The following is a 14,858-nucleotide window of genomic DNA, read 5'->3' on the forward strand; positions in this document are numbered from 1 at the left end:
TGTGGGATAGCAGGTATAGTAGGGAGAGATGGTGCCTATAGTAGCAGTGGGGGGATAATAGCCTCTGGGAAGGGACTGGGGCTGTGGGATAGCAGGTATAGTAGGGAGAGATGGTACCTATAGTAGCAGTGGGGGATAATAGCCTCTGGGAAGGGACTGGGGCTGTGGGATAGCAGGTATAGTAGGGAGAGATGGTGCCTATAGTAGCAGTGGGGGGATAATAGCCTCTGGGAAGGGACTGGGGCTGTGGGATAGCAGGTATAGTAGGGAGAGATGGTGCCTATAGTAGCAGTGGGGGGGATTATAGCCTCTGGGAAGGGACTGGGGCTGTGGGATAGCAGGTATAGTAGGGAGAGATGGTGCCTATAGTAGCAGTGGAGGGATAATAGCCTCTGGGAAGGGAGTGGGGCTGTGGGATAGCAGGTATAGTAGGGAGAGATGGTGCCTATAGTAACAGTGGGGGGATAATAGCCTCTGGGAAGGGACTGGGGCTGTGGGATAGCAGGTATAGTAGGGAGAGATGGTGCCTATAGTAGCAGTGGGGGGATAATAGCCTCTGGGAAGGGACTGGGGCTGTGGGATAGCAGGTATAGTAGGGAGAGATGGTACCTATAGTAGCAGTGGGGGATAATAGCCTCTGGGAAGGGACTGGGGCTGTGGGATAGCAGGTATAGTAGGGAGAGATGGTGCCTATAGTAGCAGTGGGGGGATAATAGCCTCTGGGAAGGGACTGGGGCTGTGGGATAGCAGGTATAGTAGGGAGAGATGGTGCCTATAGTAGCAGTGGGGGGATAGTATAAGTAGAAGACGATCATTACATGTTTCCTACCCAGACAACTATAATTTAATTGCTGACAGGACAAAGATAATGTTTGTTTGCAGCAGTGAAGGTTTCTGAGGTCCTTTGCTGTTATTCTGATGATACACTCCTGCCCCCCCGGGGGTAAGATCACTGTAAATACATGAGAACATGCCTTCGCCCTGCTTGGATATGATTCGTTATGGATACATTTAATTACAGGGAGATGCTCCAAAGCCATTTTGTCGTTGATCCTGATTTGCATTAGAATGAGTGCGTGTCGCCCCCGTGCCCCCCCAAGCCCCTGTGCCCCCCCCAAGCCCCTGTGCCCGCCCAAGCCCCCGTGCCCCCCCCAGCCCCTGTGCCCGCCCAAGCCCCCGTGCCCCCCCAGCTGTGCAGATATGACATTCATGCTGGGCGCCCGGCTCGGCCCAAGTCACAGACCTTCTCCTCCCTGATACATTATTTATCAATGGCTTTGCCGCCCCCGGCTCTAACAAGCTCAGATTAATTGGGCCCAGCAATCATTATAATGTAAATTATGGAAATCACAGTCACTTTAATAATTATACAGTTCGGCCCCTGTGGCTTTTTGGCAGATTCTACAGGATCCAATGGAGGAGTCGCTGCTTCCTAATCCTACTCATATATAGTAACTTTATATTGCACTCTAGTTCCCTTATAGAGGGATACCGATAGAGCAGCCACCCCAGTTTTATTTATCTGTAACCTTATTGTAAGGCCCCAGCCTAATACTGGGCTATGGGACAGAACTTGTACCCCAAAAGCCTGAAATCCCATAATCTAGAGACATGTGCAAGTAGGGCCTCCCAGGTATGTGTAGAACCCCCATGGGGTTGCTTTGTGGTTGCTAAGAGGATATTGGTGGGTGAGGGTGAAATAGTGGGGGAGACAGGAAAAATGTGGGAGTAGAGAGAATAATGGGAGGAGAGGGGAAATATAGAAGGGGGAGAAGAGGGAGGGTGGGGGGGAGTAAGGCCAAACAGTTGGGGGGGGGGGAATAGAAAAGGAAAGGAGAGGGGATGAGAGACAGAAGGAGAGAGGGGAAGGAAAGGGGGTTCGGGGAGTAGAGAGACAAATGGGGGGAGAGGGGAAATATAGAAGGGGGGAGAAGAGGGAGGATGGGGGGGAGTAAGGCCAAACAGTTGGGGGGGGAATAGAAAAGGAAAGGAGAGGGGATGAGAGACAGAAGGAGAGAGGGGAAGGGAAAGGGGGTTCGGGGAGTAGAGAGACAAATGGGGGAGAGGGGAAATATAGAAGGGGGGAGAAGAGGGAGGATGGGGGGGGAGTAAGGCCAAACAGTTGGGGGGGGGAATAGAAAGGAAAGGAGAGGGGATGAGAGACAGAAGGAGAGAGGGGAAGGGAAAAGGGGTTCGGGGAGTAGAGAGACAAATGGGGGGAGAGGGGAAATATGGAAGGGGGGAGAAGAGGGAGGATGGGGGGGGAGTAAGGCCAAACAGTTGGGGGGGGGGAATAGAAAAGGAAAGGAGAGGGGATGAGAGACAGAAGGAGAGAGGGGAAGGGAAAAGGGGTTCGGGGAGTAGAGAGACAAATGGGGGGAAATATAGAAGGGGGGAGAAGAGGGAGGATGGGGGGGAGTAAGGCCAAACAGTTGGTAAAAAGTGAGAAAACAGGGGAGAAGAAAGTGGGGCAGATAAGAAAGGGTAAATAATAACAGTAGAAAGGAAGAGAGGGTAGGAATGCAGAGAGAGTGAGTATTAGGGTCCCCCCGTTGCCCCCCCATCCCAGTACAACTCTCACTCTCTGTGGGAAGTTTCTCGCTCGTTACGGGGGGGGGAGACCTGAGGTCGGGCCCCTCGGTACAAGTGCGGATTCGCCAGACACCGAGCCAAATATTTTAAGGCTGAAGCCCAAATGGGCTGTTAGACCCCTCACACTCCATCAGGGGGGCGTCCTGTCTGCTGACCCGCGTGTGCCCCCAGTGCAGCTGTGTGGCGCTAAGGATTTGTATTAAGGGGGCGGAAGCCAAATGTCATTAATAAAGGGGAACTTATTGTTCCTGATCCGCCTGTGATTCAGAACTAAAGAGAAACCCTAGTGGGGGGGCGGGGGATAGGGTTAATTTTTTTTCATATTTTTGTAAATGTTCATTATTGCACCTACAGTGTATTCTTGCTAAGCTTTATACTAATTAAAGGGGAAGTTTTAATTTATATGATAATATTTAATATGATAAAGATGATCATTTGTGTTGTTGATTTTTGTTATTTATTATGTTTATATCGCCTCCAGAGTCCAATACGTGGCTGGTTCCTGAGACCCGCGGGGCCATCGTGCAAGGGGGATACGGGCACACCAGTGTGTATGAGCCAATTACCAAAGCCATCTACATACACGGGGGATACAAGGCCTTACCTGGAAATAAATATGGCCTTGTGGATGATCTCTACAGATATGAAGTCAATACAAGAACATGGTAAGAACACGTTGTTTTACATTGGCCCATTCAAACCAAAGGGGTAAAAATAGGAAATTAGTTACCCTTGAACAAAATGTCTTGTGTACCCCCCTATTGTAAATGATAAGGATATTAGCAGTCACTGAGGGGTTCTGTGCCCATATAAAGGCACAAGGCTGCAGGCTGAGTTATACAGGGAACTCTGAGTATCACTCATGTATTATAAGGGATAATGTACCCCCTACTGTAAATGATAAGGATATTAGCAGTCACTGAGGGGTTCTGTGCCCCCCATATAAAGGCACAAGGCTGCAGGCTGAGTTATACAGGGAACTCTGAGTATCACTCATGTATTATAAGGGATACTGTACCCCCTACTGTAAATGATAAGGATATTAGCAGTCACTGAGGGGTTCTGTGCCCCCCATATAAAGGCACAAGGCTGCAGGCTGAGTTATACAGGGAACTCTGAGTATCACTCATGTATTATAAGGGATAATGTACCCCCTATTGTAAATGATAAGGATATTAGCAGTCACTGAGGGGTTCTGTGCCCCCCATATAAAGGCACAAGGCTGCAGGCTGAGTTATACAGGGAACTCTGAGTATCACTCATGTATTATAAGGGATAATGTACCCCCTACTGTAAAATGATAAGGATATTAGCAGTCACTGAGGGGTTCTGTGCCCCCCATATAAAGGCACAAGGCTGCAGGCTGAGTTATACAGGGAACTCTGAGTATCACTCATGTATTATAAGGGATAATGTACCCCCTACTGTAAATGATAAGGATATTAGCAGTCACTGGAGGGGTTCTGTGCCCCCCATATAAAGGCACAAGGCTGCAGGCTGAGTTATACAGGGAACTCTGAGTATCACTCATGTATTATAAGGGATACTGTACCCCCTACTGTAAATGATAAGGATATTAGCAGTCACTGAGGGGTTCTGTGCCCCCCATATAAAGGCACAAGGCTGCAGGCTGAGTTATACAGGGAACTCTGAGTATCACTCATGTATTATAAGGGATAATGTACCCCCTATTGTAAAATGATAAGGATATTAGCAGTCACTGAGGGGTTCTGTGCCCCCCATATAAAGGCACAAGGCTGCAGGCTGAGTTATACAGGGAACTCTGAGTATCACTCATGTATTATAAGGGATAATGTACCCCCTACTGTAAATGATAAGGATATTAGCAGTCACTGAGGGGTTCTGTGCCCATATAAAGGCACAAGGCTGCAGGCTGAGTTATACAGGGAACTCTGAGTATCACTCATGTATTATAAGGGATAATGTACCCCCTACTGTAAATGATAAGGATATTAGCAGTCACTGAGGGGTTCTGTGCCCCCCATATAAAGGCACAAGGCTGCAGGCTGAGTTATACAGGGAACTCTGAGTATCACATATGTAACTAAGGGGGCAGTTCCTGCTGAATTGTGCTTAGTACAGGGGAATCCCTATGTGCCATAGTTTTATGGTATCTCTCTGTACAGGCTATGAACATATTTAGGGGGCTGTTCCTGCTGAATTGTGTATAGTACAGGGGAATCCCTATGTGCCATAGTTTTATGGTATCTCTCTGTACAGGCTATGGGCAAACTTAGGGGGCTGTTCCTGCTGAATTGTGCTTAGTACAGGGGAATCCCTATGGGCCATAGTTTTATGGTATCTCTCTGTACAGGCTATGAACATATTTAGGGGGCTGTTCCTGCTGAATTGTGTATAGTACAGGGGAATCCCTATGTGCCATAGGTTTATGGTATCTCTCTGTACAGGCTATGAGCAAACTTAGGGGGCTGTTCCTGCTGAATTGTGCTTAGTACAGGGGAATCCCTATGTGCCATAGTTTTATGGTATCTCTCTGTACAGGCTATGAGCAAACTTAGGGGGCTGTTCCTGCCTGAATTGTGCTTAGTACAGGGGAATCCCTATGTGCCATAGTTTTATGGTATCTCTCTGTACAGGCTATGGGCAAACTTAGGGGGCTGTTCCTGCTGAATTGTGCTTAGTACAGGGGAATCCCTATGTGTCATAGTTTTATGGTATCTCTCTGTACAGGCTATGGGCAAACTTAGGGGGCTGTTCCTGCTGAATTGTGCTTAGTACAGGGGAATCCCTATGTGCCATAGTTTTATGGTATCTCTCTGTACAGGCTATGAGCAAACTTAAGGGGCTGTTCCTGCTGAATTGTGCTTAGTACAGGGGAATCCCTATGTGCCATAGTTTTATGGTATCTCTCTGTACAGGCTATGGGCAAACTTAGGGGGCTGTTCCTGCTGAATTGTGCTTAGTACAGGGGAATCCCTATGTGCCATAGTTTTATGGTATCTCTCTGTACAGGCTATGAGCAAACTTAGGGGGCTGTTCCTGATAGGTGGTATTTAGTACAAGGGCAACTGTGCAACAGAGATTGAAATAAATTGAACAATCCGCATTCTCCACCAAAGCAAGTTCCTTCTACCCCAGTTGTGGCAACTAATCGCAGCAACAGAGAGCTCTGTAGAGTGATATACCAGTCACTGCACCCGTATGGTACAAGTTGCCTCAATTATAGCGCTGGTGGTTAGTTGCCCCGACTGGATTTTTTACAGGAGGGAATAAAGTCCCTATTCTTTGGGTTAGTAAATACACAATGTCTCCCTAAGGGGGAATTTCCAGCCGTATCTCTCGGTCCCTAGAAGGACGCAGGTTTGCAGGTTACACAGATTGGGTTTGATTGCTACAAACAGAGCCGCGCAGGAGAGAGAGCAGATTTCACGCTAAACAAACAGAAATTCTTCGCTCGGAGTCTCTCCGGGGGTCTCCGCGGTTCCTGCAGAAATGAGCGGCGCAGAAATTCCTCGCTGCCCATACGCTGACCTTTCCATGTTCATTTTGCTTCTCTTCACCTCATAGCCGTTGCTTTATTAAGTTCAGTCTCGTGGAACGTTCTCTCCCCCTTGGCTTTGTGTTTGGTGGGAGGCGGCTGAGTCTGACGGGGAGCATTCTGGGCCCCCAAATCATACATAATGTAGGAGCAGTCTCAGGGCTCACTTTCTGGATTCAAATGCCATTTGCCGGTGGCACGTTGGCACCGTTACCAAAGGAACTTGGGTTTTCTGTTCTGTAATTCTCTAAGTATAATGAATAGTAATGCAGGGTTACCTCGGGGGCTTATAATATCCCTGTATGTTACAATAGGGGGCACTTTATTCACTATATATTATAAGGAACTCCTCGGGGGCTTATAATATCCCTATATGTTACAATAGGGGGCACTTTATTCACTATATATTATAAGGAACTCCTCGGGGACTTATAATATCCTTATATGTTACAATAGGGGGTACTTTATTCACTATATATTATAAGGAACTCCTCGGGGGCTTATAATATCCCTATACATGTTACAATAGGGGGTACTTTATTCACTATATATTATAAGGAACTCCTCGGGGGCTTATAATATCCCTATATGTTACAATAGGGGGCACTTTATTCACTATATATTATAAGGAACTCCTCGGGGGCTTATAATATCCCTATAGTTACAATAGGGGCCTTTATTCACTATATATTATAAGGATCCCTCGGGGCTTATAATATCCCTATATGTTACAATAGGGGGTACTTTATTCACTATATATTATAAGGAACTCCTCGGGGGCTTATAATATCCCTATATGTTTACAAATAGGGGTACTTTATTCACTATATATTATAAGGAACCCCCTCGGGGCTTATATATCCCTATATGTTACAATAGGGGGTTACTTTATTCACTATATATTAAAGGAACTCCTCGGGGGCTTATAATATCCCTATATGTTACAATAGGGGTACTTTATTCACTATATATTATAAGAACCCCTCGGGGGCTTATAATATCCCTATATGTTACAATAGGGGTACTTTATTCACTATATATTATAAGGAACTCCTCGGGGGCTTATAATATCCCTATATGTTACAATAGGGGGCACTTTATTCAGTATATATTATAAGGAACTCCTCGGGGACTTATAATATCCCTACATTTTACAATGGGGGGGGTACGTTATTCATTATGTATATTATGGACATATGGATATTTAGGATACAGAAAGTAATAGTGCTGTGATGCGTTATGGAAAGGGTTCTAATACACTATGGGTTTGAGTTGTAAGGGTTAAATTCCATAGAACAGTGGAAAGTGCAAAATATCAGCATCTTTACCCACAATAACTGGGTCGGTCAGTAAAGGCCACGCTGGGCCTGGAGCTCTTTGGCCTTTACTGGGAATAATGATCCTTTATTGGAAGGAGGAAGCAGTGGGGGTTGTTGTGTCTCTTGTGGTCTCTCAGAATCCTAAAACCCATTCCAATCCCAAAGAAAATCCCATTCACTGTCCAATTTTTCCCTTCTTGGGGCTCATTTGTGCTCTGCAGGGATTTCTGATCAGGGTTGAGTAGACCGCCTCATACGTATGCAGATAAGCACAAGGCATTCTGGGAACTAATCCCAAAGAGCTTCATGAAAATCCAGTCTGTAGTTGGGGGTCTGATCAGCTATTATCCCGGCTTCTTCTTTAATTACCCAGTGGGTGAGCTTTAGCCTATAGGGTAAACCCATGGAAATGGGATTTTCTTTTTGATTACTTCCCAGCATTCCTTGTGTTTATTTGCATATTATGAGGTTGTCTGCTTAACCCTCCAATGGACCTTGGTCAGACTCTGGTGTTGTTCCCTTGCTACAGACAGAGTATATATATATATATATATATAAATTTATTTACATTTATATACTCTGTTTCATTGTTATTTAGTGACAATGAATTCTCGGATACCCCACAAGGAATTCTGGCAGCACCAATACCAATCAGAATGGGTTTAATGCAGGAAAAAGGGCGTGGCTAATGTAGGCTCCATAGGGGTGGGGACTTTTTGGCAGCAGAAAAAGTTTGGGGTATTAAATAATAGCAGTAGTGGGTGTAATATAGCAGAAGAGCCCCACACAACACTGAAACTCCTAATATCCCTATCACTGTAATCTGTTCCTTCAAACAGTAGAAATAAATAGCATTTTTATATGATGAAATCCAGCTGAAAAACAGAGGAGGGGAGGAGGGACTAAAACACTGATGTTACACATTGTAAGATTTTCCCCACAGCTTACAGACAGCATGCAGGAACTACATAACCCACAATGCATTGCACTGGGATGTTCCTTTCCTTATTGACTTCACGTGTGCAAATGGAGCAAATCCATTTTTCATGAATATTGCAGAGAGTTTGAAGCATATATATGTATACAGTATGGGAGATAATGCATATTGTACTATAGGGAGGTCTCACCATTGGATTCTATATTGCAGGACTATACTGAAGGAGAGTGGGCTCTCCAGGTACCTGCACACAGCGGTGCTGATCAGTGGGACCATGCTGGTGTTTGGGGGCAACACGCACAATGATACGGCTCTGAGCAACGGGGCCAAGTGCTTCTCCGCTGACTTCCTGGCCTACGACATAGGTAAGTGCCCCCCCCGGGCTCATACGAGAAAACTATTTCCCCCCTCCAACAATGTGAGATCCTTGTATTAAACTACATTTCATATGATTTTGGACCATGTCTTGGCTCCCAATTATCCTCCTGATATTTTTTGTACCACGGCGATCGGTCGTTTAGTCGATGGGACAGGTTAGAAAATGTCAGTTGGATAAGGATACAATCTGCGCGTGTATTGTGTATCTGCCGATACCCTTGGGGGAGCTACAATGGGGGTCACTTTCATACAATTGGGTCAGTTATTTTATGTTCAGAACTAGGGATGCACTGAATCCACTATTTTAGGATTCTGCGATTCCCCAATCTTTTGGGAAAGATTCAAGCAAATACCGAAAGTAATATTAATTTGTGTAAGTAAATTAGGGCAAGGCTGGGCTAACGAGAACCGAATTACGAAATTACGGAAAGGCCATCTCCCATAGACTCCATTATAAGCAAATCATTCTAATTTTTGAAAACAATTTCCTTTTTCTCTGTAATAATAAAACAGTACCTGTAGTTGATCCCAACTAAGATATAATTACCCCTTATTGGGGCAGAACAGCCCTATTGGGTTTATTTAATGGTTAAATGATTCCCTTTTCTCTGTAATAATAAAACAGTACCTGTACTTGATCCCAACTAAGATATAATTACCCCTTATTGGGGCAGAACAGCCCTATTGGGTTTATTTAATGGTTAAATGATTCCCTTTTCTCTGTAATAATAAAACAGTACCTGTACTTGATCCCAACTAAGATATAATTACCCCTTATTGGGGCAGAACAGCCCTATTGGGTTTATTTCATGGTTAAATGATTCCCTTTTCTCTGTAATAATAAAACAGTACCTGTACTTGATCCCAACTAAGATATAATTACCCCTTATTGGGGCAGAACAGCCCTATTGGGTTTATTTCATGGTTAAATGATTCCCTTTTCTCTGTAATAATAAAACAGTACCTGTACTTGATCCCAGCTAAGATATAATTACCCCTTATTGGGGCAGAACAGCCCTATTGGGTTTATGTAATATTTAAATGATTTTTTAGTGGACCTAAGGTATGCAGATACAGATTACGGAAAGACCCCTTATCCGGAAAACCCCAGATCTGGATAACAGGCCCCATATATACTATATTTACTGTACGTAAAAGTTGGTCAGTCCCGTTACCGACTACAGACACCCCCAAAAGCCGTTTCCTTAGTAATCCCCCCCCCCCCGGACCTGTGATTTTTCTCCTCCCATAGTTATAAAGAAACTATTTCTCTTTGTAGTAGATGGGTAGGAAAGCGCCCGCAGGAACAATAGAGGCTCTGATTGGTAGAAATTGTCCTTAAAAATGACTTTGCCTTTCCGTCTCTTGTTCTGCACTTACTTATCCGCTTGCAAATAGTCCCAGGATAATATTTGCTTTTACCTCTCGTAGCCCATTGTGCGGTTTCTTTAGCCGCCGCCTGTAGCGCGCCCCTAATAACTGTGTTTAGCGAGCAGCCCGTCGCTTTAAAAGGGAGGCCGTTTGTGAGACGCCTATTAAGCCGCGGAGTCTGATTAACTGGGAAGGGAGCGCGGCGAGTCCCGCTGACCGGCTCGTTTAAATCCATCACAATACAAAAGTGGCAACTCATTTAGTGCTTCTTTGGCGGCGGCGCATATTGTCGCTGAAAGGTCTGTGTGCACTTAGCGGCATTCATAGACTCGCGTGAATGGGAGAAAATAAAGCGGAGGCAAAATTAATTGTAAATGCAAAGATAATGGCTTATTTTCCCTCCCTGCGCCATTAGGGGAACGCATTTGTGGGTCTGAAAAACAGGCGGCAATTTTGGTGTTTAGATCTGGCAATTTCTGCGTTGCCGCCTTTTAGCTGCAATAAAGGGGACACCTGCCTGCCGATGTACCCACAGGTATAATGAGGGGTGCGCTTCCATGGATGGAGAGTGTCATGTTTTTATGGAAACCATATAGTTACCTACCCATCAACTGCGCTTGGTACAGGGGAATCCCTATTGTATCTCTCTGTACAGGCTATGAGCAAACTTAGGGGGCTGTTCCTGCTGAATTGTGCTTAGTACAGGGGAATCCCTATGTGCCATAGTTTTATGGTATCTCTCTGTACAGGCTATGGGCAAACTTAGGGGGCTGTTCCTGCTGAATTGTGCTTAGTACAGGGGAATCCCTATGTGCCATAGTTTTATGGTATCTCTCTGTACAGGCTATGAGCAAACTTAGGGGGCTGTTCCTGCTGAATTGTGCTTAGTACAGGGGAATCCCTATGTGCCATAGTTTTATGGTATCTCTCTGTACAGGCTATGGGCAAACTTAGGGGGCTGTTCCTGCTGAATTGTGCTTAGTACAGGGGAATCCCTATGTGCCATAGTTTATGGTATCTCTCTGTACAGGCTATGGGCAAACTTAGGGGGCTGTTCCTGCTGAATTGTGCTTAGTACAGGGGAATCCCTATGTGCCATAGTTTTATGGTATCTCTCTGTACAGGCTATGGGCAAACTTAGGGGGCTGTTCCTGCTGAATTGTGCTTAGTACAGGGGAATCCCTATGTGCCATAGGTTTATGGTATCTCTCTGTACAGGCTATGAGCAAACTTAGGGGGCTGTTCCTGCTGAATTGTGCTTAGTACAGGGGAATCCCTATGTGCCATAGGTTTATGGTATCTCTCTGTACAGGCTATGAGCAAACTTAGGGGGCTGTTCCTGCTGAATTGTGCTTAGTACAGGGGAATCCCTATGTGCCATAGGTTTATGGTATCTCTCTGTACAGGCTATGAGCAAACTTAGGGGGCTGTTCCTGCTGAATTGTGCTTAGTACAGGGGAATCCCTATGTGCCATAGGTTTATGGTATCTCTCTGTACAGGCTATGGGCAAACTTAGGGGGCTGTTCCTGCTGAATTGTGCTTAGTACAGGGGAATCCCTATGTGCCATAGTTTTATGGTATCTCTCTGTACAGGCTATGGGCAAACTTAGGGGGCTGTTCCTGCTGAATTATGCTTAGTACAGGGGAATCCCTATGTGCCATAGTTTTATGGTATCTCTCTGTACAGGCTATGGGACACTTAGTTATCAGTAAATATAACCCCAGGGACAGAGGGTAATGAGGTTACAGATGATGCAGATGTAACGTTGGACATTGCTGCCCCAGCACCCGCCGAGCTCAATTCCGTTTTCCATCTTTCAAGGTTGAATTTCTCTCTCTTTGTCTCACTTCAAGGGAAATAATTCAGTTCTACCAGCGGCACGGACGTGTTTGTTGATTTCATTGGGCACAGATAGCTTGTGATTAATGCTGAAAGTGACCTTCTTGTGAGCGCTGAAAGCTGCCAGCAACTCGCCGTGCCACTCGCCCCCAGTACTGTAGGCTCAGAATGTGTCCCTCTAGGGGCACCGGGGCAACGTGCCAAACAGGCTGATGCCACAAGCAGGAAGGCTTTGATCTGGCCTAGTCTGTGTCTGACCTGGTAGCACTGCTGAGTTATATGGTTCCTCCTGGAATGTGAATCAGGCAGTGGAGTTGTATGAGACAAAACAGGCATTAAACCGTCCATAGGAAGGGACTGGGGCTGTGGGATAGCAGGTATAGTAGGGAGAGATGGTGCCTATAGTAGCAGTGGGGGGGATAATAGCCTCTGGGAAGGGACTGGGGCTGTGGGATAGCAGGTATAGTAGGGAGAGATGGTGCCTATAGTAGCAGTGGGGGGATAATAGCCTCTGGGAAGGGACTGGGGCTGTGGGATAGCAGGTATAGTAGGGAGAGATGGTGCCTATAGTAACAGTGGGGGGATAATAGCCTCTGGGAAGGGACTGGGGCTGTGGGATAGCAGGTATAGTAGGGAGAGATGGTGCCTATAGTAAGCAGTGGGGGGATAATAGCCTCTGGGAAGGGACTGGGGCTGTGGGGATAGCAGGTATAGTAGGGAGAGATGGTGCCTATAGTAGCAGTGGGATAATAGCCTCTGGGAAGGGACTGGGGCTGTGGGATAGCAGGTATAGTAGGGAGAGATGGTGCCTTATAGTAACAGTGGGGGGATAATAGCCTCTGGGAAGGGACTGGGGCTGTGGGATAGCAGGTATAGTAGGGAAGATGGTGCCTATAGTAGCAGTGGGATAATAGCCTCTGGAAGGGACTGGGGCTTGTGGGATAGCAGGTATAGTAGGGAGAGATGGTAGCCTATAGTAGCAGTGGGGGGATAATAGCCTCTGGGAAGGGACTGGGGCTGTGGGATAGCAGGTATAAGTAGGGAGAGATGGTGCCTATAGTAGCAGTGGGGGGATAATAGCCTCTGGGAAGGGACTGGGGCTGTGGGATAGCAGGTATAGTAGGGAGAGATGGTGCCTATAGTAGCAGTGGGGGGTTAATAGCCTCTGGAAGGGACTGGGGCTGTGGGATAGCAGTATAGTAGGGAGAGATGGTGCCTATAGTAGCAAGTGGGGGGATAATAGCCTCTGGGAAGGGACTGGGGCTGTGGATAGCAGGTATAGTAGGAGGAGATGGTGCCGTATAGTAGCAGTGGGGGGATAATAGCCTCTGGGAAGGGACTGGGCTGTGGGAAAGCAGGTATAGTAGGGAGAGATGGTGCCTATAGTTAGCAGTGGGGGGATAATAGCCTCTGGAAGGGACTGGGGCTGTGGGATAGCAGGTTATAGTAGGGGAGAGATGGTGCCTATAGTAGCAGTGGGGGGATAATAGCCTCTGGGAAGGGACTGGGGGCTGTGGGATAGCAGGTATAGTAGGGAGAGATGGTGCCTATAGTAGCAGTGGGGGGATAATAGCCTCTGGGAAGGGACTGGGCTGTGGGATAGCAGGTATAGTAGGGAGAGATGGTGCCTATAGTAGCAGTGGGGGGATAATAGCCTCTGGGAAGGGACTGGGGGCTGTGGGATAGCAGGTATAGTAGGGAGAGATGGTGCCTATAGTAGCAGTGGGGATAATAGCCTCTGGGAAGGGACTGGGGCTGTGGATAGCAGGTATAGTAGGGAGAGATGGTGCCTATAGTAGCAGTGGGATCAATAGCCTCTGGGAAGGGACTGGGGCTGTGGGATAGCAGGTTATAGTAGGGAGAAGATGGTGCCTATAGTACAGTGGGATAATAGCCTCTGGGAAGGGACTGGGGCTGTGGGATAGCAGGTATAGTAGGGAGAGATGGTGCCTATAGTAGCAGTGGGGGATAATAGCCTCTGGGAAGGGACTGGGGCTGTGGGATAGCAGGTATAGTAGGGAGAGATGGTGCCTAATAGTAGCAGTGGGGGATAATAGCCTCTGGGAAGGGACTGGGGCTGTGGGATAGCAGGTATAGTAGGGAGAGATGGTGCCTATAGTAGCAGTGGGGGATAATAGCCTCTGGGAAAGGGGACTGGGGCTGTGGGATAGCAGGTATAGTAGGGAGAGATGGTGCCTATAGTAGCAGTGGGATAATGGCCTCTGGGAAGGGACTGGGGCCTGTGGGATAGCAGGTATAGTAGGGAGAGATGGTGCCTATAGTAGCAGTGGGGGGATAATAGCCTCTGGGAAGGGACTGGGGCTGTGGGATAGCAGGTATAGTAGGGAGAGATGGTGCCTATAGTAGCAGTGGGGGGATAATAGCCTCTGGAAGGGACTGGGGCTGTGGGATAGCAGGTATAAGTAGGGAGAGATGGTGCCTATAGTAGCAGTGGGGGGATAATAGCCTCTTGGAAGGGACTGGGGCTGTGGGATAGCAGGTATAGTAGGGAGAGATGGTGCCTATAGTAGCAGTGGGATAATAGCCTCTGGAAGGGACTGGGGCTGTGGGATAGCAGGTATAGTAGGGAGAGATGGTGCCTATAGTAGCAGTGGGATAATAGCCTCTGGGAAGGGACTGGGCTGTGGGATAGCAGGTATAGTAGGGAGAGATGGTGCCTATAGTAGCAGTGGGGGGATAATAGCCTCTGGAAGGGACTGGGGCTGTGGGATAGCAGGTATAGTAGGGAGAGATGGTGCCTATAGTAGCAGTGGGGGGATAATAGCCTCTGGGAAGGGACTGGGGCTGTGGGATAGCAGGTATAGTAGGGAGAGATGGTGCCTATAGTAGCAGTGGGGGGATAATAGCCTCTGGGAAGGGACTGGGGCTGTGGGATAGCA

The 14,858-nt window shown here is 47.0% G+C and overlaps 1 protein-coding gene across 1 annotated transcript in view; it reads left to right on the forward strand.

Annotated features, from left to right (window-relative positions):
* The window catches only part of atrnl1 (attractin like 1), a 424,206-nt gene that overhangs the window by 80,825 nt on the left and 328,523 nt on the right, over window positions 1-14,858 (forward strand). Inside the window, exons 10-11 of the mRNA XM_031905726.1 lie at window positions 3,074-3,257; window positions 8,579-8,733. Coding sequence (XP_031761586.1) covers window positions 3,074-3,257; window positions 8,579-8,733 — 339 coding nt within the window. The remainder of the gene's footprint in view (window positions 1-3,073; window positions 3,258-8,578; window positions 8,734-14,858) is intronic.

This window comes from Xenopus tropicalis, chromosome 7, assembly GCF_000004195.4.
Source record: "Xenopus tropicalis strain Nigerian chromosome 7, UCB_Xtro_10.0, whole genome shotgun sequence".
Lineage (NCBI taxonomy): Eukaryota > Metazoa > Chordata > Amphibia > Anura > Pipidae > Xenopus > Xenopus tropicalis.